The 26,747-nt window shown below is 52.6% G+C and overlaps 8 protein-coding genes across 8 annotated transcripts in view; 6 read left to right on the top strand and 2 right to left on the bottom strand.

Annotated features, from left to right (window-relative positions):
- Window positions 1-2,509: 2,509 nt before the first annotated feature.
- On the top strand, window positions 2,510-5,589 carry Z520_05681 (uncharacterized protein; the record flags this gene model as incomplete). The annotated part of the gene is made up of 2 exons (XM_016776184.1): window positions 2,510-2,578; window positions 2,626-5,589. 2 exons carry the CDS (start codon window positions 2,510-2,512, stop codon window positions 5,587-5,589), a joined length of 3,033 nt encoding a protein of 1,010 aa, XP_016632503.1.
- A 419-nt stretch (window positions 5,590-6,008) lies between these two features.
- Window positions 6,009-7,118, top strand: Z520_05680 (uncharacterized protein; the record flags this gene model as incomplete). Its single annotated transcript, XM_016776183.1, has 2 exons — window positions 6,009-6,062; window positions 6,204-7,118. The coding sequence occupies 2 exons, from the start codon at window positions 6,009-6,011 to the stop codon at window positions 7,116-7,118; spliced, it is 969 nt and encodes a 322-aa protein (XP_016632502.1).
- Window positions 7,119-7,643: 525 nt separating this feature from the next.
- Window positions 7,644-8,981, bottom strand: Z520_05679 (uncharacterized protein; the record flags this gene model as incomplete). Its single annotated transcript, XM_016776182.1, has 1 exon — window positions 7,644-8,981. The coding sequence occupies one exon, from the start codon at window positions 8,979-8,981 to the stop codon at window positions 7,644-7,646; it is 1,338 nt and encodes a 445-aa protein (XP_016632501.1).
- Window positions 8,982-9,674: 693 nt separating this feature from the next.
- Z520_05678 (uncharacterized protein) lies at window positions 9,675-10,900 on the top strand (the record flags this gene model as incomplete). The annotated part of the gene is made up of 2 exons (XM_016776181.1): window positions 9,675-10,030; window positions 10,084-10,900. The coding sequence occupies 2 exons, from the start codon at window positions 9,675-9,677 to the stop codon at window positions 10,898-10,900; spliced, it is 1,173 nt and encodes a 390-aa protein (XP_016632500.1).
- A 1,187-nt stretch (window positions 10,901-12,087) lies between these two features.
- Z520_05677 (uncharacterized protein) lies at window positions 12,088-13,691 on the top strand (the record flags this gene model as incomplete). The annotated part of the gene is made up of 2 exons (XM_016776180.1): window positions 12,088-12,453; window positions 12,543-13,691. The coding sequence occupies 2 exons, from the start codon at window positions 12,088-12,090 to the stop codon at window positions 13,689-13,691; spliced, it is 1,515 nt and encodes a 504-aa protein (XP_016632499.1).
- A 797-nt stretch (window positions 13,692-14,488) lies between these two features.
- On the top strand, window positions 14,489-19,303 carry Z520_05676 (uncharacterized protein; the record flags this gene model as incomplete). The annotated part of the gene is made up of 1 exon (XM_016776179.1): window positions 14,489-19,303. One exon carries the CDS (start codon window positions 14,489-14,491, stop codon window positions 19,301-19,303), a length of 4,815 nt encoding a protein of 1,604 aa, XP_016632498.1.
- A 2,294-nt stretch (window positions 19,304-21,597) lies between these two features.
- Window positions 21,598-24,375, top strand: Z520_05675 (uncharacterized protein; the record flags this gene model as incomplete). Its single annotated transcript, XM_016776178.1, has 1 exon — window positions 21,598-24,375. One exon carries the CDS (start codon window positions 21,598-21,600, stop codon window positions 24,373-24,375), a length of 2,778 nt encoding a protein of 925 aa, XP_016632497.1.
- A 1,487-nt stretch (window positions 24,376-25,862) lies between these two features.
- Z520_05674 (uncharacterized protein) overlaps window positions 25,863-26,747 on the bottom strand; it is a gene marked incomplete at both ends in the record, with an annotated part of 1,700 nt that continues 815 nt past the window's right edge. Inside the window, one exon of the mRNA XM_016776177.1 lies at window positions 25,863-26,703. Within this exon, the coding sequence (XP_016632496.1) occupies window positions 25,863-26,703 (841 nt within the window). The remainder of the gene's footprint in view (window positions 26,704-26,747) is intronic.

Here is a 26,747-nt window from a genome sequence, read left to right as displayed (position 1 = left end):
ACGAGTTTCGCGACCTAGAAAGGCTTCCAAATGAGCGATCTCAACGCGTTCAGTATAGGTATTGCGATGTCACAATAGTAGCGAATACCTCGCGCCAACGTAGACACCTTAAAGATGACTGCGAGCGTTTCCAGGAGGTCCTATCTCAACGTCCATTAAGGCTTCAAAATCGCTTTAATCGACCTGATTAACGACGGCCGAGTCCTATACCCTCTTCTATATCATCCTCTCTATCGTAAACGATCCTTAATATGACGCTTTCCAAGGAAACTAGCGATCGAATATCTCGTCTTACAGCGCGCGCAATATTCGAATCGAACCTACCTCTCTTAACCTTTGAGAATCCTACCGTAGATACGCTCTTTCGCCTTGCTATTCCTGACTAGAAAACGCCTTGTCGAAGGCTTATTACAGAGACCTTTTTACCTACGATTTATCAAGAAACCAAGGCTAAAGTTGAGGCAGTAATCAACGTAGAAAAGTACCTAACTATCACGTTCGATAACTCCACGGATATCAATAATAAGCGCACGACCAATCTCTCGGTTAAGACCTCAAGAGGCACATTCTATATCGGCAATTTCAAGCACGGTAGCGAGAAGCTCTCTACTGAGAGAGTCGCTCGAGATCTCGTCCCGCAGTTCCTAGCTATCGCGAATCAACGGCCTAAGCGAATTTCAGCTATTTGCTCCGATACCTATACTACAATACGTAACGTTTAGACACGGCTTAAAGAGACCGATCAGCTATCTTATATATTAACAATCCCTTATGACGCTCATAGCCTTAACCTCCTAGCTAAGGATATCTGTACAAAGGTCCGCGAATTTGCTAAGGCAATCAAGGACGGTAACCTAATCGGTAGGCACTTCAAATACGCACCTAAACAACTAGTAGGACTACGAGAGATTTAGTTACAACGAGACAATAGAACCTCGCCGTTAACATTAGCCGGAGAGACTCGCTAGGGCTCTCAATATAACACTGTCACGGCGCTGTTATCGAATAGATCTAACCTATATAAATTCAGCACTCAATGGGACTTAGCTTTGTAGAGTTCTAACGCCTCGCGATATATCAAATCTATCATATATAGCACGCAATTCTAGGCCGATCTTGCTCGACTTCAGCGCGTTCTACAGCCAATTAACGAGGCGATTATTAAGGCACAAGGTGAGCGCGCTCACGTTGGCCTAGTTAAGTAGAGATGGATAACAATCCAGCAATAACTTAAGGCAGTTAAACGATCATCCGAGGGCGTCAATTGGCCGTTAATCTGGCGGCTATTTACAGAGCGCAAACGGATACAACTATCTAGGATTCATGACCTTACATTCCGTCTCATACCTGGCAACGCCAACTTACCATAGGAGACTTATGAAAAGGGCCTCTATATATAGGAGTTGCTTAAGCTCGTTCCACCTAAACAGGCTCGTTAAGCGCGTATAGGCTTTCTCTAGTATACAGCACAAGAGGAGGGCTTTCACACTAGTCTTGAATGCTGGTAACTAGATCTATCACCTATAGAATTCTAGCTGTGGCAGAACGACGTTTATCCTCCTCTTTCGGCGATAGCTAAAAGAGTCCTCCATTCAATCGCTAACCAGTGTCCATCTGAGCGAGCGTTCTCACAGATGAATCTGGTACAGACGAAGCTCCGCAATCGCTTAAATGACAAGAACGCAAACATACTCCTCTATATACGCATTAACGAGAGAGTCCTCCGACGGCGCGAGATCAACAAATAGGCTATAACAGAACAGCGTAATAGACAGATCACGCAGGAACAGGAGGAATAGGAGGATATATACAACCAGGAGATCGTTGCGGCCGAGGATCTCATTGCGTCGTCGTTCATGGAAGAGGAGGTCGCTGACCAGCAAGCTTCTATACAAAGCACTACCAATCCTACTGCCAGTGTGCCTCTACCGCCATTGCTGCCAGGGCTACAGGCACAGTTACAATTGCCGCAAATGACGCCAACTGGTGTGCCAACTAGCGCGCTAATTGGCACGCAAATTAACGGCCAAGTTAGCACGCAGATAAACGCTCAGATTGGCACGCAGATAGGCCCTCAAATAGGGCTATATTGGCAAGGTGCCTTAAGGTAGTCAGGCATGAATTCATCTAAATTGCCCACCTCCTGAAGGGCAACGACGAGCTATTTTACTAGGAAAACGCTAATAAATTAGCTCCTTGGCTCCTGGAAACCTTAGAACCGTTCCGTACAAGACACGGAAATAAACAGGCCTTGAATGTGACATACATGACGGTCATTTATTTGCCCCAACACTGCTCCTCGCATCGAACTCCCCATCCGCCTCGCCGCCTCGCTCTCCTGAGTTCTCTACAGGGTGTCTGGTCACAAATGATTGCTGCCGCGCTGGCTGTTCTTTGTCCTTAGCTCCGCAATCCTTATTTTGTCGGATTTTGCTTTCTGCATTCTCTTATCCTCCTTTTCCTGCAACATCATGAAGCCTGCCTGACGCGGGAGCTGCGGACTCAAAACATGACCATTAACACGCTTACTGCCGGTGTCGCCGTCACTCCCACTGTCATAAAGACATGCATATCTCATGTAAGGATACTGCCTGTGACAGAATTCTCTCCTAACTGAAAACATAGTATGCCAACCGGAAGCCCCGTCGCCAGAAACCAACTGCGCACATCTCCTACGATGAAGGCCTGCATTTAATGCGAACCTTTCTCCTGTTTGCCTCACATCATACAGTGGAAGACATACAGTCCTTTACTGCTCAATGGGTCCCTAGTCCGTCTTGGGTAAGGACCGAGAGCGTCACGATCACGACCGACCATGTCTCCAAGGCTGCGAAGACGATCACGGCCCAACTGGGCCCAACGGGAGTTGAAGAAGTCGGCGGGACGCAGTGGTGGCAATGGAGACCCAGGGGAGCCGAACTGAAAGCGGAGTGGGTTGAGATGCGTGCACACTACAACGAGCACAAAAGACAAGGCACAAAAAGTAGGAGGATCATGCTCTACGTCCACGGAGGAGCATACTTTTTCGGCAGTGTCGATGTCCACCGGTACCAGCTCCAGAGACATGCTCGAAAGCTCAAGGCCCGCGTATTCGCCCCAAGGTACAGGTTGGCACCGCAGTTTCCTTTTCCCTGCGGGCTGCAGGACTGCCTTGCCGCGTATTTCTATCTGCTTAGTATACATGACCCTTCTGAGATCATTCTGGCGGGTGACTCCGCCGGCGGAGGCATGGTGGTCTCAATGCTCTGCATTCTACGTGACCAGGGACTCCCCTTACCTGCTGGTGCGGTCCTCATCTCTCCATGGGTGGACCTCACGCATTCTTTCCCAAGCCTGAGTGGCAGTGCAGAATTTGACTATATACCACCCTGTGGCTTCATGCAGAAACCTTCAACCTCATGGCCCCCTCCCAACGACACGGAGCTAGCGACCATCGGCAAATTGGCCAAAGGCAAAGATGCATCCCCGAAAAACAAGGCAGACGATCCAAGCACGTCAGTACCTATTAAAGACGATGGTGATGTTGAGCCTGGTCACCAGTTGCCTCTGTCTATGGAGCTGGATGGAAAGCGAGTCGTCTTAAGAGATCAGATCCAGATGTATACCACCAACCAGTTATTGGCTCATCCCCTAGTGTCCCCGGTCTTGCAACCCTCTCTTGGAGGCCTTCCTCCAATCCTGATTCTGACCGGCGGCGGAGAGATTCTGCGCGATGAACAGATCTATCTTGCTCACAAGATGGCAAATCCGTCTCAATATCCCCTAGGCTCTATTTACAAGGCAAGATATGATCCAGATGGTACCATACTCACAAAATACAAACCAACTCCAGTCCAATTACAAGTATGGGAAGATCTGTGTCACGTTGCTCCAACCTTGTCGTTTACGCGCCCGGCCAAATTCATGTATCGTTCAGTTGCACAGTTCGGGGCCTGGGTGCTGGCTAAGGCTCAGAAGCGAGCGATCGAGATCATGGATGACGACAATATCTCGATTATCTCCTCACAATCAGATAATAATTCTGCCCCCGATACCGACGTCGACTCATCGACTAATAGCGCAGCAAAGGCGAAGTTGGACCTGAACAAGGCAACGGGAAGTGTGGGTCGAGCAGGAGACCCAATTCCCCCTTTCGAGAACAACATGATTCGTCAACGGGTTGACCGTCACGGGAGGATCTACCCTCTTGCTGAGCCACACGAACTGCCAGCGTTGCAAATGGATCCAGACCAGGTAGGAGTAGTCAAACCCGGTCCCGTAAGAAAATGGCTTGCGGCCAAAAAGGTCTGGGACACAAAATATGCCGGAACGAGGAACAGGGTGCAGAAAGAAAGGGTAAAAGCTTTATCCAGTGGAAAAATAAAGGGCTTTGAGGCCGGCGAGCATCCTCCGCCGTGCGCTCTCGCGGGCCGGCGGACAGACAAAGACCTTTTGGTCAAGAAGAAGAGGAAGAGTTACGGTCTTGCGATGTGGAGTATGTGGGGAAGCAAACATGATGAGTCGGCACTGAAGAGGGAGGAGGAGGCAGTTGAGATGGAGGAGACGGAAGAGAAGCGCTTAGGAGAGCGCGAGGATGGTGCGACGCCCGCTGCGGTCGAAGGCGAGCAATCCTCGACACGTTGGCGTCGAAGCCACAGTGCGAGGCGGAGCATGAGCGCAAAACGTCCGGCAAGCCAATCGAAGACTCGAGGCAGGAAACGCACCATCTCGGTCACGGACAGAGGTCAAGCTGAAGGTCGCAGTGTACCCCCGGTTGTGATTCCATCAGAGCCTGCGAGATCCACAGAGCTACAGGATGCGGCGAGGGACCAACAATCGGCTCAAGACGGACACATGGCTTCGCCTGAATCGTCCCTGCTTTCAGCAGGCTTTATCCCGAAGTTCAAGACGGCGGCACATCTTCGTGATGACAGTGGCGGACAACACACGCCCGTGATGTCCGACGCCGCTAGCGCGATGACTGGGCGTAGCGGGATAATGGCCGATGATGCTAGTACTCGTGCGGTGTTCGCCGTGCCAGGTATTTCGAAGACCGTCGACTCACAGGAGGTGGAGAAGGCCAGGTCATCAAGTCCAGCCACGAACACCAGACCGGGAAGCCCCTTGGTAAATGAGGCAGGGAGCTTTGTGTCGGGGAGTGAAGATTTCAACGAAGGTGTGGCAAGCATAAATCTAGGGTCTGAGCTGGGTGCCATTACCAGGGGGAGATCTCACGCTGCAGCTTACGGTAATGATACACCTCGAAGCCACCGCAGTCTGGAGCGGTTACATGGCCACCAACGTGACGAGGGAATGGGTCGACTGGCGCCACTGCGAAGTCCAAGTTCCACTGCCATTGTCAAGGCAGAGGGCGTCGTTGGCGTGGTTGATAATACAGAGCATGCTGAAAAGGAAGGAGTCGAAGACCATGAGAGCAAAGAAGGCTTGATAGAGAAAGAGAAGGATATGAACGGATTGGTCAATGAGGAGGAAGCGAACACGCAGGAAGAATCAGAGGCAAGACAGGTTGACGGGGATGCGACTGAGCGGCCCAAGATGTATGAGAGGACGGAAACGAAGTTCCAAACTGCGCTGGAGAGCCCTTCTTGAAGCCGGTTGGAAGGGTTTGACAATACCATCTTGCATTTCATCACCCTGCTATATTCATCCTTGCTTTCACAAGTCTGGATAGATCTCAGGTGCAGGGTTCTTTGCATTTGGTGATTGTGGCGCCTCGTCATCATTGTATTTGGAAAATGTGAGATGGAAGAGGGGAAGGTGAACATAAGAAATGGCAATTTGATACCGAGACCATGTTCTCTGAAGGCATCTGCCATGTAATGAGCAAGAAGGGATTGATAGATGCTCGGAACAAAGATAACCCGAGCACCATCATCGACCATTCTCCGCATCTCTATTTTCTCCAAATGCCCGCAGCTTTCAATCATTTCTCACGATCAACTTGCAATGGTCACCCTTCATGCGTCGTCCTCTTCCCTGACTCTGAAGAGCATATCTGCCAAAGAACTATGCGCAAGTGCTTCAGCACATGCGCGAGAGTTCTCAGTCATGAAAACCCCTTAGTACGTTGCCTCCCATCCCCAATGTCAACTGTATACCGGCTCGTTGATGGCAAAGGAACCAGCATGACATCCTCGTCTCTTTCCTCCCACTACTGTATGCTGAAGTCCTGGCTGACACCTTCCCTCTGTTGCTTTGACTAGGGTCTCCCTCGGTCCCCTGCACCAGGCGGCAAAGGACTACCACCGAGCATCCCACGCGCGCAACGCGGCCTCCCTCAAAAGCGCCCACTCCGCAATGTCAGACACACCATCGCCGTCTCCTCCGCCAAAGGCGGCGTCGGCAAGTCCACGCTAGCTGTGAACCTCGCGCTGTCCTTCTCGCGACATGGTCTGCGGACGGGGATTCTGGACACGGACATCTTCGGCCCGTCGGTGCCCACGTTGCTGGGACTATCGGACGCAGGCGAACCAAGCCTCACGCAGCAAAACATGCTGGTGCCGCTGACGAGCTACGGGCTCAAGAGCATGTCCATGGGCTATTTGTTACCGAGCGAGTCGGCACCGGTGGCATGGCGCGGACTCATGGTGATGAAGGCCCTACAACAACTTCTGCATGAAGTCGACTGGTCTCCGGGTCTGGATGTGCTTGTCCTCGACCTCCCGCCCGGCACGGGTGATGTGCAGTTGACGATTGGACAGCAAGTAGAGATGTCCGGGGCCGTGATCGTCTCGACTCCGCAGGACATTGCGCTGAAGGACGCCGTCAAGGGCGTCGAAATGTTCCGCAAGATGAACATCGAGGTGCTGGGCATGGTGCAGAATATGAGCGTCTTCGTCTGCCCGCACTGTCACCAGGAGACCAGGATTTTTGCCGCCAACAGTCACTCGCAAGACTCCCACTCTCACAACGGCCTGAGCGGGGCTGAGGCCAAAGCGGCGGACTTGGGCGTTGATTTTCTCGGCGACGTCCCCCTCGACGCGAGGATCTGCGCCGACGCAGACAGGGGCATGCCCACCGTCGTCGCCGAAGAGGCCAGCGGTGTCAAAATAAATTCCGGGTACTATGAGCGTATTGCCGAGAAGGTTGCCCGGAAGATCGGGTTGGGTTGGCAATGATGAGCCGACGGCGGCGGGCTGCTCCTGCGTGAGGGATGCATGCACATTGTGCGGATGATTGCCAGGTGGAATCTTGCGACGCACGAGTTCTCCCCTTCCCCATGATGAAGAAAGCAATCTCGATGTCATCGCGACATAGGCGCAAAAACAACCGCACAGAGGCCGCGGATGCAGTCACCTAAAGAGTCTATGTACTCCTGCTGGACAGAGAAACCGAGTTTCTTCCCATTCAGCATGCGACGTACTCAAGTGACTATGTAGCCAGTGGGTTTCATGTAGGTATTGTACAATATGTATTAAATGTATTTGAGACATTGGCCAGAAGTGGCCCGGGACCGTCCCTTCGTTCTTTTTCTCATGCCAGCAATCGGGTGTGACAAAATTCATCCCGGTGCAACAGAGACGTCGCCATTATCATCAGAGGATAATGCATGGATGATGCCTTTGCATCTTTTGTCCAGTGACAGCCGTGAGAGAAGATTGGCGCCACAAGCAAGTCTCAGCCCGTCGAGCAGCGGCCGTCAATCAATCAAAGGTTATGCGCTTGCCCTGAAATGTGGCCGGGCCTTGATCCTGCATCTTTCGCCTCTTTGCGGCTTCCCAAGAGGGATGAAGCGGGCCCTGGTCATCACGCACATTCAGCCTGGTCTTCGGTGGGTGAGCTGAGTGGGCGACGGCATGGACTCCTCCTGTCGGCTTCTGATTGACTTTCCTCTCATGGAACCGGTCTCCAGGGCGATCAACGCGCCCCACCGCACCTCTCTTCGGATCCCATCCTGTGTTCCTTCCGTCCTGGTCCTTTTGCTTCTCCAGGTGTTTGGCATTTTTTCCGAACTTGCGCTCCGCTATTTGCTGTCGGGCACGTTGCCCACGTCGATTCTTTCGGGGTTTGGGCTGTGCTGGGCCTCGGTAGCCGTTCGCATCGTCTTCAGATTCTGATCCGGAATAGTAGCCTGCCATGCTTAGAGACGGTAAAAATGCAGTCTTGCTCGTGGCCGTATTTGAGTGTGGCATTTGAGAGATCTCGCCATCGAGCTCGGACACTTCGCTGGGAGATGGCGATATGGAGAGATCCTCATCTCTAGCATATCTGCTAGTGTCAACCGCTCTTTTGGCGCCCTTTTGCCGTAGGAGCATCCGGTCCTCGGCGCCTTCTTCATCGGACTCCTCCTCAGACTCCCCTTCGGGAGATGCCAGGCGACCGTTTGCCAGTTCGAATATATCGTCATCCTCGAGCTCTGGTCCTGGTGACTGCTTTAATCGTCCAGAACCCAGGTCTTCGGAGCCGTCGGTGGGAAAACCCTCGAACTCATCCTCATCTCCTGAGTTCGCCCTCGAGTTGGCAACTTTCTCGGATGCTTGTTTTGTCTCTTTGGAAGCAGGCTGCGTGGCTTGGGGAATCTCAAGCGCGGTGTAGATTGTTTTCATAATCTCGGGTAGTGCCTGTTTGACAGGATTCGAATTGAACAATCTTCCAATCACATTTGCCTCGGCGCTTGACTTCACATGTTCCAACTCGGGATCTGAACCATAAGCCTTGATAAAGACAGGATGCTCTTTGATACGTTTTGTCTTGACCAAGTGCTTCAGAAGTTGGTTCTTCGCCGTTTGTTCGAGCTGCAGTTGTTTGAGGACGACGACTTCTTCCCGCAGTCGAAGCAATGTTTGAGGATTGTCGCTTGCATTCTTCTGACGGCGGCCCAGTTTCTGTCTCTCGAAGCCTCGAGCAAGCTTTAGGGCGTCGTGGAGGGTCTTGACGCTCCGAGTGACTCTGGCCCTCAGCCCAGACACCTTTAACCCGAGGTACTGTCGCTCCTTTTCAGGTTCCTCGGAGTCGTGATCATCACGCTTTCGCTTCAGCATTGTGATTGCCCGGGGTCGACGTGTATCCAGGAACTCATGCATCAGCGATGCTAACAGCCAGTGGTTGCGGAATTTGACAAGAGGCATCAAATTATTTTCAAATGACGAAAAAGGCTTGGTGGCCGTTCCGCTTAGATAATCAAGAGGGGTTGAGCGTGGCTAGTAGCCACTAAATCTTATCGGTGCTAGCTGCATCATTAGCGCCGGCAGCTGCCGGCAGCTCAAGAGACACCGGCACCGAGGCAGGCGCGAAGAGGCGACAGGCAGGAAAAGAAGAACTACTCGTAAACCACAAAAAGGCAAACTCCATTCGTATCTTACTTCACGTTGGGCTGTGCAAGCCGTGCCCAATGTCAGAAGAAGGCAGCAAGCTGTCCTGTTTCCACCCATAAGTCAGGCCACAAAGGCGTCCGACTCTGACCACCAATCAATGCAAGCTGATTTTTTAGCTTGGGGGGGCTTGAGGCTGAGACGCAACAAGCTGAAAATCCCCCGTGTTCTGCCAAACCACCTCCTCTCCCAGTCGCACTCTCGACTCACCCAGGCTGCCATCTCTTCTTCTCCTTCTTCTCATGACTAGGCCATCCATCTCCATCTCTTCTCTCTGATCTTCCATGACCTCTGGGAGACGTTGTTTCTCTCTAGATTTTCCAACTAATTCCAGCTCATCCTCATACGAGCCGTTTGTTTAGTATGGCGCTTACCGTCCCTAAAACCTTACTGATCTTGCTGTCCCTAGCCGGCTTCTGGACGCTTTGGGGCTTTCCGTATCAAAATGGACTGCTCAAGATCCTGGGCCAGCAATCACAGCCCGGCGCCGTCATCCCTGGTCCAACTTCAGCTCCGATGAAGCAGACTTACACGGGCATTGGTCCGATCGATAAGCAATTGACGACCCTGGTCAGCTTCTTCTACACAGCCATTGATGGCAATCGAGCAGACGTGTCCCTGTCTTTCCTCTACCTTGGAGGCCAGGTCCTTGCCTCTTGGGTCTTGATTATGGTGGAGGGACTTAGAAATGGCAATCAAGGCAAATTCCTGCTCACCGCGTAAGTATCGAGGCTAATGGTATGACTTCCTTGCTGGATCTGACCATTGGCAGGACCACATTGCTTGGCATTGGTGTCGCCATTGTAGGCTATGCCTGCGTCGCACCCTTGTGGTTTGCTCTGCACCTGTGGACGTCACCTACAATAGTGAACCCCAAGGACTATCAGCTTGATGTCGATGTCCCAATCCAAATCGCCATTGCACCCATCAGCATCCTTGTCGGATTTGGGCTTCCATCCCTGCTGATGTGCCTCCCAGCCCCTACTGTGGTTTCATTTGAGACGAAGCAGACGTGGACCGGTATTCAGCAAGGCTGGTCCATCTGGATTGGGCTGACCCAACTTATCTTGACCACGCTGGCCCAGCGTATTGATCAACGGGCCTCTATCTTGACCGAGAACGATAAGCGTTTGAAGAGCGCCCAGTATCTCCGACTGGCATACGCGTTTGCAATCATGTCATCGGCTGGATCCCACCTAGCGGCGCTGAGCTTGTCCACACTGGCTTATCTGTTTCCCGTCCTGTTTAGCTCCACCTACCTCCCGCAGCTTCAGCCCGCCAGGATTTTTGTTCCTGTCGTCCCATTTGGACAGCCACAGGTCAAGACTCTGGCCGACGGAGCATTGTGGTTTCTTCAATGGGACATTGTCGTCGGGGTCTCCGCCTCGCTTCTGTGGGGTTTGACAGTGCGAGATGCGAGCAAACACGGGAAGGCCACCATCGGTCAGACCTTGCTCGGAGTGGTCAAAGCCATTCTTTTGGCAGGGTTGCTCGGTCCGTGTGGTGCTGCTGCTGTAGCCATCTGGACACGTGATGAACTCGTCTTGGGGCGATCCAATGCTGAGGGCAAGAAAGACAAAAGGACCTGAAACCGAAAACTGCGGGCATTCTCCAACGCTGGGACTGTGTACCAAACACAGAGGAACACGATATCCCCACGGACGGCCGTTCATTCACATACGTCTTCTTTGGCTCTCAATTGGCTTTTTGTTCGAGCATTCCATGCATTGGAGGACCATTATTGGATAAGGAGCTAACGTATTAATTGCGAGGGGGGAAAGAGGAGGCGGGAGATTTGAGAAAATTTGCGCAAAGATCCATGGTAGCAGGAGTGGTGGGCCAAAAGCATCAGCGTGCTTTGGGCGACCATTGTGCGAAGGAATGTAGTAGAAATTAGCAATGTTTTGCCTTTCCATCTATTCTGGGGGCTCGGAAAGCCGTGCTATGTGTGAGTACCGAAGAGTGTTAGTGACCAAGACGGGCGCCCTTTAAGCATTGGGTGTAGAGTTTAGGTGAGCCCGGGGCCTTTCACTAACCTGTAAGCCTGTTCAGCCTCCCGTAGGGCTGGGCCATCACTCTCCACCGACTCTCGAGTGTCCGTAGGGGGCAGGGGCAGAGCAGGTTTCGTTAGGCCTCTCGGGATGGCATTCTGCAACGCTGGCCTGCAATGGATCTCAGAGTTTAGTGATGGGATTAGTGTGCTGACCCGGCGGGGCCAAGCGAGCCTTGGAAGGTAAGGTCTAGATCCAAAAACTCCATGCTTGGGCAAGTCGGGAAACTTCACTTTCCCTGCTGGCCCGGTTGATGGGACGCTTGAAACCAAGGCACGCGGCATCCTAGAAACACAAAAAGTCGTCTTGCACGGGAAGCTAGGTATGGCGATGACGTGGGTTTTTGGGCTGCCACTCGTGTGCAGCTCGGCTGCTCGCAGTCGCAGTCTGCAGCTTCAGCTGGCCTTACAGGGGAAAAAAGGGCATCAAGTCAAGTTTCAACAAACTCCATCCAGTCATCGTTGCTTCTCGTAACCTTTTCTCTCAATCCAGCCCTCTGACTCCGAGCTGCCAGTGCAGTGTTACACCATCCTTCAGTTCGTGCCACTCCATTGTGGCTGTGTGACAGAATCAACCAACGAATCTGGCCCTTGACTGTCCTCACTCATGTGTACATAACACCGCCGCCGTTCGTTTCTTCCTACCTAGGTATTTGGCCTCACCTCGACCCTTGACCACCTCCCTGAGCCTGGCTTCTACATCGGCTCTACCTCAGAATATCCACGATGTATCTCCTTTGCGCAACAGCCATCGCGGCTCTTGCGACCTCGTGTGTCGCCTCAACAGGATATCTTAGGCTAGACCTACAGAGAAGGACTGCCTCTGAAGGCAGATTAGTCCGCAGACAAAATTCAGATGGGAGCTTGGACACAGTCTTGACACAAAACCCCGACAAACTCGAATACTTGGTGAATGTCACCGTGGGCACACCTCCCCAGCATCTCGGCGTTACCTTGGACACTGGCTCCTCTGACCTTTGGGTCCCCGCATCCTCGGCCAAACTCTGCCAGAAGGGCCAATGCGATTTGGGCGACTTTAATCCGAGCTCATCAAGCACTTACAAAATCATCGAGCAAGGTGGATTCAACATTGTAAGTCCCTGTGCCCAATGTGCCTACAAAATCGGTCAAGACGGGCACGGAGCGTGAAAGAGTGATGTGACTAATATGTATTGTCTCAGACCTACGCGCAACAGGGAGACAGCGACGCTGGCGATTGGAGTTCCGACACCATCACAGTTGGTGGATCTCCTTCCATTAAAAATCAACAGCTCGGAGTAGCAACTGAGCTGTTCGACCAGCATGGTGTGATGGGAATTGGATTTGACACCAATGAAGCCAACAACGACAGCCCGAATGGCGTCTATCCCTCCGTCATGGACAATCTCAAGTCGTCCGGGATCATCAACCGCAAAGCCTTCAGCTTGTACTTGAATGACCTGGAAGCCAATACTGGCGCAGTTATCTTTGGTGGGATCGACACAACGAAATATTCGGGAGATCTTGTTGCGCTACCCCTACAGCCCGGCCCGGAGGGAATCGTCTCAGAATACTATGTCGCCCTGACCAGTGTCTCTTTCACTGATTCGACGGGTCAAACCACGCAATTGTCGCCCCAAGGATATGCGCAGGCTACGTTGCTTGATTCGGGCACTACCAACACCCTTCTGACCAACGACGTCTTTACTGGCTTGGCCCTCGGATTCGGAGCAGTCTTCGATCCTTCTCAAGACGCCTATCTAGTCCCATGTAGTCTTGCCTCAGCCAACGGCACCATCAACTATTCGTTTGGCGGCGACGATGGCGTGACGGTACAAGTTCCCGTCTCGGAGGTGGTCGGGGGTCTGGCGTACCCATCATCGCTCTTTGATGATCCATCAGGAGGCTGTGTTCTGGCTTTCGGTACTCCATCCGATAGTGGCGGATTCAGTATCATGGGAGACAGTTTCTTGAGAAGTGCTTATGCAGTCTTTGATATCGACAACAAAGTTGCAGCGCTTGCTCAAGCCGTTGAAAACGAAGCAAGCACGAGTAGCATCGTTGTTATCCCGACAGGAACAACCATACCGAGTGCGACAGCGACTGCCACTGCAACAGGCACTCAACTCAGTCAAGTCGCCGATGAAACAGGTGTCCCGACAGCCAGTGTCCAAGGCACCACTCTTCTTCCAGGGACGCCAACATTCAGCTTGGTTACGTCCTCCTCAGCAGCAACATCAACAGCGGCAGGAGCAGGAGCCTCGTCTTCGTCAGGAGCAGCAAACAATGCGGCTGTGCCGACCGCGGCTCTGTTGGGGCTGGGACTTGCAGCAGGTGTGATGGGACTGTGAAAGTGCAGCTGCGTAGTTGTCGAGCACATGCCATTGAGAAGGGGAACAGAGAATGAATCACGCACAGAGAGCAAGCATTTATAATTCTTCGAGCATCATTTCACCCCGCATGTACCGAGTAGAAAGAGGTTACGACTACCCCAGATATTCCTACAAGCTAGGTACACCGCTCTTTCAGAAGCCCACAGCCCGTGCTCTCATCTCGCGTGTCCCGTCGTGAGTCGCGTCGGTCAACAGACAGGTTACCCCTCCTTCCGCCGTCTTCGTAAAGCGCCATGCTATCGAACACGGTATCCATTCCTCAATTTCCACACTCTTGCAGACTAACAACACCTATTCCGTACATTGCCATCAGAGGCGTCACTAGACAAGATGGGTTTTCCGCCAGACGCGGCTCGTATTGGCACGAGGGCATGTGATTGGTGGCAAGGCCCTCCCCAGCATCATCCCAAGCATCTGCGCTGCTCCGCATAGTTATCGCAACCGCGACCACAGCTACAACATGACTTCTCATATACCCCTCCATACCTAGAAACAATCACTTCTCCCCGTTCAGCTTCCCGGCTTCCAGTCGCGATCTTCTACAGACTCATCTTCCTGACTACGTATAAATCGATCCGCGATACCAAAGACACTCGACTACCCCCCACGATGATCTCGACTTGAGTCATTCTCACTCATCCCATTTTCCTCGTCTCCGATCGACCTCTTTGCGCCTTTAAATACGCCGTGATCCGTCGAGATTACAGCGAGGCGCGTCCAAGGTCACCGGAGACATCGCTGATTCTGTCTGACACATGAGCTACAATCTCTGGCGCGCTTTCTTCGAAGATGATGTCGATTCCTTTCGACAATACCTGGCCAATGCCACTTTCTCCTCCGTTACGCCGAGAACCCCTGGCGCCGGACAAGTTGGCGGTGCAACGTTGAAGACTGGCAGTCCCGGGAATTTGGCAGTCTCTCCGAAGACACCTTTCAAGTTTCGAAAGAGTTCGGGAACCACACCTACCAATGCGACCCCCGGGAAAAATGCCGGGGTGGTGCTCACGAGGGCGGAAGTGAACACCAAGGACAGTTTCGGCCGGACCATCCTCCATCATGCTGCGTCATCGCAGTCTGAAGATGCTCTGGCGTTTGTCAAGGCCTTGTTGGAAACGCCCTTCTTGGATCTCTACGTCCAGGATTTGGAAAGTGGGTGGACACCCCTCCACCGTGCGCTATACTTTGGCAACATTTCGGTTGCGCATGCTCTCATGGCCCGGGACATACAAGACGCCACAGACTACACAACCAATGCTCAGCATTCCCACGCTGGTGGACTGGTCAAAATCAAAGATCACGAGGGCAACAGCCCTTTCGAGGTGTTTGGATTGACCATTGCGCCCCGGTCTCTTCAGCAGAGAGATTTCTCCACCCTCTCATCTGGGATCCATGATGATGATAGCATCAATGGTGTGGATGATAGTGGTGACCACCAAGATCATGAACGATCGAGGCGTCATGTGACACCTCTGACAGATCTCGCTGGCGATGAGGTCTACGCGTTTGGAAGCAACAAAAATCTATCGCTTGGTCTGGGCGATGGGGACGATAGGCATTTCCCTGAGCGGCTTCACTTTGAACGCCCCGACCACTTATTACGCCGTCTCCTCGATGATCATCTTGCTGAAAGACGAAAGGCATGGGTTCACGAAGACCTGGCGGACAGTGTTGGAGATCTCCAGTCACGTCCGGATTTGCCGGCCATCATTCGTTATCAGCCCATCACAGTACAAGACGTGGTCATGTCGAAGCTACATACGGCCATCCTGACAAACGACCCGATCTCCAACTTATACATTTGTGGGTATGGTCCTGGTGGCCGACTTGGCACTGGCGACGAAAACACTAGTTTCACATATCGCTGCATCCAAGCTGGCGGTCTAGCTAAACGGCGGATCTCGTCGATAGCCCTTGGTCAGGACCATTCTGTCGCTGTGTGCTCCCAGGGTGAGGTCTATACGTGGGGCAGCAACCGGTTTGGGCAGTTAGGATATGCTCTTCCTGAAGTGGCCAAGAATGAGGTTCCAACTCAGTTAATCCCTCGTCAGCTTTTCGGCTACATCAAAAAGGAAGTCATCATTGGCGCCGCAGCATCCGCTATCCATTCCGTGGTTTACACTGCCTCTGCGATGTACACGTTCGGCAAGAACGAGGGTCAACTGGGCCTGACCGATGCAGAGGCACGCTCTTTAGAAATGCAGGTTCTACCACGTCGAGTTGGTGTATCAGTCTTGCAGTCTCCAATTCAATCGGTGAGCGCAATCGACCGAGCTACCATTGTTTTGCTCGAGAATCACGACGTATTCGTCTTCACACACTATGGATGGACTAAGCTTATATTCCCCTTGGAAACCTTCACCAACTACTACATGACTGATAACCTTTCGACAAGGTCGTATATGGATTCCAATTACATCAAACATATAACCAGCGGTGGCAACACAATCTGCGCAATGTCCTCCTTTGGAGAAGTATACTCGATCGATGTCCCCAAGGTTCCGGAAACTGTACCATCGAATATGTCAACGACTAACCCTACTAAGGCACGCAACGCTCTGCCTGCGCCTTCGCGACTCTGGTCCCTTCGCAAAGCTCACATGTCGGCCATCGACGTTGCCGTGGGTCAGGATGGCTCCATCATTCTCTGTACAGCATCAGGCTCGGCCTGGCGCAAGGAAAAACGGGCAAACATCAAGACCGTACGAGATACGAAGTTAAGTTCCGGACGTCCGAAAGACTACAAATTTGTCCGTATTCCCAATCTAACTGGGGTCATCGCGGTCAGGAGTAACGCATTCGGAGCCTTTACCGCGGTGCGCAAGGACGTTGGTGCACCACGGGACCAGATCATACCTGTGCCACCAAGTTTGTGGAGAGACGCTTTTCGCCTACTACCTATCCGAGAATACGGAGTGTCGCAGACGGATCCTGAGTCAGTGGTCACAGCGCTTGAGGTTGCTCATGCGATAACCAGCAGAAGCTCGGCGGAAACGGATCTCCTCCACATGTGTCAGCGGTACGAACCTCTTTCCCAGAGTCAATATGACTTATGGATTACTTCCACCGTCACGGATGTACGAATACCCGTCCATTCGTTTATACTCAAGGGACGGAGCCGGGTGATGCGCAACGCTCTGACCGAAGTTCAAGAGACATACTATTACTCCATTCCTGATATCATGTCGATCGAATACGGACAAGACGGCCAGATCCAAGTCTCCTTCCATGGCGCGGACTTCCTAACTCTCGTTAATCTTGTGTTGTACCTGTACACCGACAATTTAGTCGACGTGTGGCATCATACGTCGAGGGCTTTACAATCTGCTGCTCGTTACAGGTCAGTGCGTGTTGAGCTTATGAAGATCGCAAGCCACCTCGAAATGCGAAGCCTTGAACGCGCTGTAAGAGTGATGGTCGACCCCGCCCGAAGTCTGGCGAACGACATGGAGCTTGCAGTTGTGGATCCCGACTTCTTCTCCGATGCCGATGTGGTTGTGGAACTCGCAGACGATGCCGAGTTACCTGCGCATAGCGTCCTGTTGTGCTCCCGTTGCCCCTTCTTTGACGGTCTTTTTAACGGACGAGCCGGCGGGATGTGGATGACTTCGCGACGAAATACAGCTGAAGAACGGTCCGAAGCTGTACGCGTGGATTTAAAGCATATCGACGAGAAGATTTTCGTCATGGTGCTCCGACATCTTTACGCTGATACTGGAGAAGAGCTCTTTGACGACATTCTCACCAATAGTTTGGACGAATTTATCGACATTATCATTGAGCTAATGTCAGTAGCCAACGAGCTCATGCTTGATCGCCTCGCGGTAATATGTCAAAAGACTCTCGGCAGGTACGTCAATATCAGAAACGTGTGTCCTCTAGTCAACATAGCTGCAGAGTGTACAGTTGGCACGTTCGTGAAAATCGCCCTCGAGTACATTTGCTTGAACTTAGAGAGCATGTTGGAGCTGAAATTACTCGACGACCTGGATAAAGATCTGCTTGTTGAACTAGATATGGTCGTCCAAGCCAACCAGAGAGCCTTCCAGCCTTTTGCTCGCAGCAATCGAGCTGAGGCGGAACTATGGGAGAAGTATCCCGGCTTGTTGGATCAGATTGAGGCTGGCCGACAGACAAGGATAGATTCTATGAAGTTAAGATCAAGGTTGGTCGAAGACGAGGGACGTTTTGCGGCATCGTTGAAGACGCGGTACGGGAGCCTGGAACGCTCGACCTATTCGCCCCAGAACAAGAGCTTGTTACCAACCCCCGTGGACTCATCACCGCCTAGCACTCCAAGCCAGAGTCCGGCGATGAAGGCCAACGATACTGAAGATGACCTCCCTTTCGACATGGACGGGGATGACCCAGAGCTACTCGCTGCTGTCCACGGCGAAAGTTCGCTCCCTCGTCCTGCGACAAAACGACCATCGCTCGATGGTTTGGCTCCGTCTTCGACACCAAAACTTCCCCTAAATGATTCGCCTCCGTCGATGAGCAGGTCGCGTGGAGGGTTCTCCAGTTCACTGAGGTCCAATGATGAAGACTTGCTAGATTCCACTGTGACTGAAACACCGACCAGCGGATTTGCTGCACAAAGAACTCCATGGGGGGTTCTTGGTCAAGGTGTCAAAAAAGATGGTCTCAAGGACATTATGGAGCAAGCTTCAGCTGCCCGGGTGTCGAATTTGACTCAGGCAATGCGGACAGTCTCGACGGGATCCAAGGCAACTGTCAAAGTTTCGCAGAAGGAGCGCAAGCGCCAGCAACAACAAATCAAAGAGCAAGGTGCCAGGCCCTCGGCTCTTCCTTCGTCCGCGAAACCCGCAACAACAAGCAGTTCTTCTTCGCCGTGGCAGGCGATTGCGAAGACACCCAAACCCAACTCCTCACCGACTGCAATTGCACCAATCGAGGCGGTCAAACAGATTTCTGCGAAGCAGCCAATGACAATGCGCCAGACCATCGCCAGAGGCACCTCAACTGCCGGCGGTCCGTCCCCCAAGGGTCCATCAGCTGGCGCGGGACCTGCAATCGGTCTTACAGCTCCTTCAAAGCCGGCCGCTCCACAAATCCAATCGATCCGGCATACGCCGCTGCCAACGAGGGTCTCGACGGTTGACGCACGCACATCAATGGCCGAGATCTTGGCCCAGCAGCAAACCGAGAAGATTGCGATCAAGGAAGCGGTGGCGAAGAAGTCATTACAAGAGATTCAGCAAGAACAGGAGTTTCAGGAATGGTGGGACAATGAGAGCAGGCGAGTGCAAGAACAAGAGGCGCAGGCCAATGCGGTTGCTGCTGCTCCTCGTCGCGGGAAAGGCGGCCGTGGACGAGGCGGACCTCGTCGGGGGGGAGGAGGGCGGGGGAAAGGAATGTCGGATGTTGAAATCAGTGGCCAGCAGAAGCAATCTTCGCTGGATTCGGCGACGGTGAGACAGGAATCCGAATCAGTACGAGGAATTGGGCGTGGTAATGTGCCCCGGGGCAGTGCCAGCAGAGCCCGAGGTGGTCAAGGAAAGTCACAGCATCCTCCTCGAGGGGGCAAGGCATCAATTTTGAAAGAGTCATAGAGGGCCAGGAAAGGAGGGAAATCCGGAGAAAGTCTTTTGTACATCATGTTAGAAGGATTTGCTTTTGTAAGGACGTGGGGGGGAATCAACAGCTGTACCGAAACACAGTAAGAACCGCTGAACCAGGAAATGCTGCTTTTTCTGCCTTGGAACCAATCAACTAGGAGCCTTTTGATCCCGGCAGCGGCATTGACCTCTAGCCAGCATAGGAATGGTTCCCCGTTGACAACATTCTTCCTCCCGCCATACGAGAGGAGAGATGAACCCGTGTAGTCATGTTGGATCCTCGCGTAACCAGGTCCTGCGTCAACGGGGACGTCGTACCATCCTTGACAGGGTAAAGCTCCAGCAGGCTGCCAGTCGTTAATACTTAGCGCTCTGCCGCTGGCCGCACAAAAAGACAAGTGTGTTTGCCTGGAAATTGAAACGGGAAAATAGCAGGTGAAGATCTATGCTATGTGCATAGAACGACAACCTTACCGCTGATGCCTTCGAGAAAGATTGGGGGCCATGAATAGGCAGAGAAAACGAGGACAAAGAGGGAAATTCTTTCCCGGCTGTTCCAATTTGATCCTCGATCGTGTCGTGGAGAGGAAGCCTGGATTGAATGGGATCCATCCAGTCAGCCTGATGATTTTACTCGAGACAAACAATAATGACTCCAAAGGGACCCATTATTCAAGGAATAACTTTGATATATTTTTTCGCCCTTGCGCAAATGAGGACCTTTTGAATCAGCCTAGTGGCACGGGGAAGGAGAAGTTGGCGTAGCCACGGGCGGATTCGGGTCGTGGTGGGTTAAAGGTGGTTCGTAAATCGGTTGGGTTGAGCTGTCACCAGCAGACCATTTGTATGAAGAAAAAAGGAATGGCTTCTGCATGGACCTGGAAGAAAAAGGTCTGTGGTAGATTGAAGGGTTCCGACGAGCACCTCAACCGACATGTGGGCGCCGAAATGTCGACATGTTCGACATGTGGGTGTGTGCGTGGGAGAATTTCAATCGCCAGACGGGCATGACGGCACGGCGGCGGCACGACAGAAGATGCATGTCAGTCAAAATAAAGCAGCCTATGGGGCGCATTTAGTTGGGGGTTCCATCCACAGGGATTAAGGTACGATGCAGGCGATGCAGGCCGTAGCACCAGGGTCATGCACATGGGGGACGTATGAGAGCTGGCGAGTAACAGAAGCGGTGATGGAAAGGCATGTAGATGTAGGTACCTACTAGGTAGGTAAGAAGAGGTGAGGAAGAGAGAGTTGAAGGGAGAAGTGAATGGCTGTTTCTCTCAGTTACTTAGGTAGGTTTGCTGTTGTCTTCCGCTCCCACGCAGCCGTTTGATAGACGTTTTTTCGTTCACCGGCCAGCCCTAGGTGAGCCAAGGTGAGCCAAGGTGAGCCCACCACAGGCACCACCCGTCAAGTCACCGCAGGCACCGCAGGCCGCCGTAGAGCCAAGAGATCGTACAGTTAGCCACGGTTAGTGCAGTTAGTCAGGTACTAAACTCGTTTGGTTCAACAGCTCCCACCCTCTCTGGAGTCTCTGCCCATGCTGCCCAGTGCCCACCCACCGAGCCCCCCCAGCACCCCCAGAACCGCATGATGCGTGAAACCTGCTGCTAGCTACCTACGCCTGCGCTGGTGCTGCTGCTTGCTGCTTGCTGCTTCTGCTGCTTCTCCTGCTGCCATCCGCCCTCGATATACATTTTTCCCGACATTCGATGACTCTTCCAGTACTTATCTCTTCCCCTTCTTGCCCTCTCCCATCTCCTTCTCGTCTGCAATCCTTCTCCACCTCTACCTGAGTCTTCCTCATTGTTGCCTGTTTACCTCCATCCTATCCTTCATCGCCTGACTCCAATCTGACCCTGGCCGAAAGTACCTCACGCCGCCAGCCCGCGCGACCTCCAATCACATGCGGCTTCCGTCATATGCCCACGACTCGAGACCATCGTGAACGGGAGCACTTTCACCTTCAATCCACAACCCTCCGCTGACCATTTCCCTCCGACTCGTTCCTCTTTTTGATCCGACGCCACAATGGCCCCTTCGTCGACCTAGTCTGCTCTTTTATCCCGTCTATCAGCCTTGCACGTCAAAATCCCCGATGCCTTGACCGCTACCCACACCTGCGCCAGGACTGTTGAATACGTTTGTGGATGTCACATCAATGAAAAGCAATGGATGGCTACCGAATACGGATCAGTCCCAATTCACCCCTACAACAACGTTAAGACAGGCACCCAGAAGTGAACTATACAGCAATCCTTTACGTGCAACATCTAGTTTGACCCAATATGCATCAATACCCTCGACCGCCACCTCTCACAGCCTCCCCCGCAACCTCTGAGCAAACGAACCCCAGCCGCACAAATAACCCAAGAGATCGAGACGTTCAGGCTCTCAGAACGACCTCTCCTCTCACCCAAGGCTCCGGTTCTTCGGAGGACTTTGCTTCTACCCGTCAAGATCAACCTGCGGACAACCCCGGCGTCCAAATGCAGAGGCTCAACCAAGTCATCCAGAACTTCCACACCAAGTCTGCCTTGATCATCCTGCAGTCTCGGGTCGAATTGGCTCCGGCGTACTCTCAGAAGACAAACGACAAGAGGGTGAACCGGTGGTTCAACATTGACATCGAGGAGACGGATGAGTACAAAGATGACATCAAGAGGTGGAAGACTTGTGATGTCGAATACAACAGACCTCCTCCGTTGGTCATAGAGGTTTTCTTGAGCACCGAGTCCTTGCAGCAAGGTCAGCGGTTAGTCATTGTGGACGACGATGGGAAGAGGTGGGATGTCATGAACACGTTGATGTCGGCCGGCAGTGCTTCGCGTGGAAGTCAGCGTCGAATGGCAGACATTGACGAAGTGATCCTCGAGCGATGGACCATCGAACTCGGCGAACCGGCAGCTCCCATTCCTCCGGACCTAGCCATGGTGCTGCCACTGGTCTACAAAAAGAGCATCGTTTTCTTCAGATCTCTCTACACCTACAGCAATTTCCTGCCCGCTTGGAAACTGTCAAGAAAGATTGGCAAAGGACGCTCCCATATGGCCTTGAAGCTGGGCTATAGATTGATCGACGGCTCTCGAATGCGGAGCTTGTCTCGCTCCGACAATCTAGGCACGCGACTCTTCGACAGCAACTCGGGCGTCTTGTTGTCCTACGATTTTGGCGTCACAGATTCACCTGCTGGGCCGTTTTCAGTCAAGGTTGATTATCGCCAGAATTGTGATTTCCGGATAGACGACTCCGAGGAGCTGTTAAGCTCTCGATTCTTGGGGGCGGACGACGAGTTATTCCGGCCATCATTACCTAGTGAGAAAGCGCCGAGGGCAGAGATCGGATCTCTACCTGCAGATCGACGACAGAGGTTATTGGAACAGGCAGAGTTAGGTCACGCATATGGGAGCCTAACAAGCTTCCACCAAGCAGGTATTGCTACAGGGACCGATCCTATCTCGGCTTTGCGAAACGCTCAAGATTTCAATGCAAGCTCTCCTCCTACTACAGAACCAGCCAGGCCAGCTGTGCCCTCACATTCAGCTGGCCAGAGCTCGCGAAACTCTCTCAGAGCTGTAGCAGCTAATCGACGCAGTTCAACCTCATTTCCTGTCCAACCATTCAAGACACCCACTTTGTCAGCATCTCCTCTTGGCGTCTCTCCTATGGCCAGTTCGCCGAGAACTCATTCTGCTCGGCTCCCCGTCCTAGGCTCCTTGACGGAAGAAGGCATTCCTCCACCCGCAGCGGCTCCTGTTACTTTGGCCGGGCGACGAGCTGGATCTCTCGCCTCGGACAATGCCATTGCCTCCTCGACCTCGAGTTCTCCCAAACCTGCTCCAGTTACGCGATACAGCAGTAGTTTCAGCCACAGGCGAGCACGGCTTTCCTCAGGAGGTACAACCATACGAACAGACGAAGATCAGACAAGCAGTGGAAGAGGAAGTGCGACGTCGTCTGCACAGCCTGGTTCGGGATTGATGACAGAGGGAGCTACAGGAGGTGGGAGCTCAGGCTCGATGGCAGATGACGACGGTGAGAACATCTCCAGTTTCTTGAAGATGCTGGAGCTGCAAAAAGATCTCCTTACACCGACAACCCCCACTGCTGCCGAAGCAAACACGAGGAGAACCGCTGCTGCTCTGAATCGATATCACAGAATGCGAGATTCCAATACTGCGCTGTCGGATTCTATGTCTTCATCATTAATGTTGCAGAGATCATCCGCTTCTTCCAGTCGACAAATGTCTGGAGTGCCTCCTATGGTGGCGGGAACTTCGATCTCAACCTCGTCCTCTCCTGGAAAGCCAATATCTCCTCATACGCCGCACACGCCGTTCGCTCCGTCTCGACTTAGTGCTGCTTACAGTCACGATGACACTGACGAGCCCCATCGTCTGGCCCCCGAAGAACCACCTTCACCCTCTGAAGCTGCAACAGAGGAGACTGCACACGCTCAGTCAACCTCCAATGTACCTGCCATTGATATTCCCAACTCTCCCAGACCTTTTACGTCATACCAGCGTTCAAGTTCTGCTCAGCGTAGACCATTGAGCTCAGACGAGGATATTGGTGATCTCTATGGGATGCGAAGTGCCAGCATGGGAGCTGATCGTCGGGGTCATCGCCGGGAGTCTGCTCAGGATCATGCTGATGGAGCTGTCGGCGGCGGACAGGGATCATTACGACCAACGTCCATCGGTTCACCTCGACGATCGTCCCAAGTTCACCGGCATTCTGCCCTTGCAACGGCCATGACAAACGATGACGGCGCTTCTGATTCTGCCTCGGGACGGTCCTCTGCTAATATTTCCCGTCATCAGATGGCCAGCAGAAATGGGCTCGGACGACGAGTCACACCGCCTCAAGGATCTACGTCAAGTATGGGTGGAACACGAGCTAGCATTGACCCCGGAGGCAGCAGTGGCAGCGTACCGTGGCGAGGTAGAAGTAGTGGGAGTCGACCCGAAAACCGCTTCGACGATGACGATCTTTTGCCTTTTGCAATGGAAAAGAGCGATTTCAATACGGCCGGGAGAGCTGATGGTGTCAATGAGGGAAGCTGACCAGGAAAGAATCAGATCAGGATCTCTTTTCCGGTGGAAGAGCCTGGCTCAGCAAGTACGTCGTCTCGATTATGCACGAGGTGCCGCACAAATCGAAATTTGGGCATGAATGATAGAGGAGCTCCATAATCACGGAGCCAACGACTTCTCAGGGTTCTACACTGGTGATTTAAAATGGGTGGATATTTGAGTGGCGGTTACTGCAACGGATGGTTTCTTGTGTTTCCGAGTGTCAGATGTACTGGTTTGTTTCTCAGCGGCGTCGGGCTCGACCCACAGGATGTGTTATGTTCTGTCAGTGAGCGTTTCAGCGCAATCTACGTTGCAACCGAGGGAAGGCTGGTTTGACTCTCACCAGGTGAGTTGGATGGAATAGGTCGTCGCTGTGCCAATACAAGGATCGATGGGAAATATGCGCAATCGGGCTGGCCGGAGCTAGACGTCAATTGGATACGGGGTTTGCGCTCGTCCGTCGCCGGTTTCCGAGGGGGAAGCTGTGCAGGATGTTTGGAGCCTGAAACGCTGCCAACGAAGCCAGTCAAGGAATCTGGGTGAACATGCGGCAATCAGGTGGCAATGTTTTCTGGAAATCATGGTTTGCTCCAATGGATCGGTCTGGATGGACGAACTCCGAACGTCTTGTATGAGTCCTAGGCGTTCCCAATTGAAGGGAGACAGGCGAGGGCCTTTGACCGGATCGGCGACATTGCATTTCCTGGCCTGGATGACTTGGCGGCTGTTGTGGCGCATTGGCAAGCTGGGAACTGGGAGATTATATAGTGAATGTATGATTTTGCCTAGGCAATTGTTCCTCATATCTTCATTATTGCGTGTCTTATCCATCTGTCGGTCAGCCATTAAGAAGGGCGCGACGGCAGCAACAAACGATTTGCAATGTCTGAATAGCTGACTGATATCTGCCTATTGCCGCAAGACCAGACCATAAAGTCCACAAAACGTTCGCTAGACGAGACCGCCACCCCTGCTGATCCACTATCAGATAAATGGCAATGGCAATGGCACGCCGAGAAGGAATGAAACAAAGATTAGCGATCAGGAGTACCGTGATCCATGATATAGCAAAGCCCTGTACCATTCTTTGCATTACATCGAATTAAGCTACCTAGATAGGTAGGTAGGTACCCTTGTGTGTGTATAGAGATAGTTTCGAATGTAACAGAACAAGTCAATAATAATACGTCTTAAACATTATCAAATCAGTATGAAGGAGCGACATAGCGACACGGCAAAACTATTTAAAATCCCAAAGTTCCATCTCATCCCCATCCATGATGCTGCAGATCATATTCCCGTAACACATTCATATGCAATCTTCTCATCTCTCTCATTAGATATAACATGCCTCCTCCGCAACAATGTCGCTGTTTTGACAATTTAATTTCTCAATTTAATTTCTCATCTAATCCAATTTTCCTTTTCCTTCACGCATGCCGTGATGAGTGAAGGAACGGAGGACTAGAGTTTATCTAGTTTTTCCACCCGCTTGGGGCCGAGCTCGGGTAGACGCTCTTGCTGTGCCAGTCTTGCCATCCGGCCCACGAGGTGCCGGTAGCAGAGCAGCTTGTCACCGTGGCGGTAGTGGTCTCGGTGACGTACACAGTAGAGGCAGGAGCCGTCTGAGTGACATAGACAGTAGAGGCTGACGGCGTGACGTACACAGTAGAGGCGAGCGCCGTCTGAGTGACGTACACGGTGGCCGTGGTTGTGCTGGGAGTGCAGCTGCTCGAAGACTGCCAGTCATTCCATCCGGCAGATGAAGAATGTTGTGGCGCCGGGGCAGGAGCCGGAGCGGAGCTAGATTGCCAGTCGTTCCATCCCGAAGAAGAAGACGGAGCGGGAGCGGGAGCCCAGGTAGTGGTCGGCTTCACAGGCGAAGCAGGCGCGCTGGACCATTCACCCCAGGATTGAGAGGAAGAGGTCGGCACGACAGAGGAAGAAGTCCAATCGTTCCAGCCCTTAGAAGTAGTTGAGCTAGTGTAAGGGGTGGTTGTTGAGGAAGAATAAGATGACGATGTCCAGTCGTTCCAGCCTTTGCTCGAGGTTGTAGTCGTGCTTAGGCTAGTGGAATAAGTGCTGGTCCAGTCATTCCAACCTGTGCTAGAAGTCGTCGGGCTGGTGTAAGGCGTAGTTGTGGTGGTCGAAGACGAGGTCCAATCGTTCCATCCTTTGGTAGAGCTGGTTGAGCTAGTGCTATAGCTGGTGGTTGACGACGAAGTCCAGTCATTCCACCCCTTGCTAGAGCTCGTCGAGGTTGTGCTCGGTGTCGAAGTAGTCCACGTTGAAGAAGTCCAGTCATTCCACCCCTTGCTAGAGCTCGTCGAGGTTGTGCTCGGTGTCGAAGTAGTCCACGT

The sequence above is a fragment of the Fonsecaea multimorphosa genome (genome assembly GCF_000836435.1).
Source record: "Fonsecaea multimorphosa CBS 102226 unplaced genomic scaffold supercont1.10, whole genome shotgun sequence".
Taxonomy (NCBI): domain Eukaryota; kingdom Fungi; phylum Ascomycota; class Eurotiomycetes; order Chaetothyriales; family Herpotrichiellaceae; genus Fonsecaea; species Fonsecaea multimorphosa.
The sequence above is the reverse complement of the archived record's forward strand: the minus strand, read 5'-3'. Positions and strand labels throughout refer to the sequence as shown.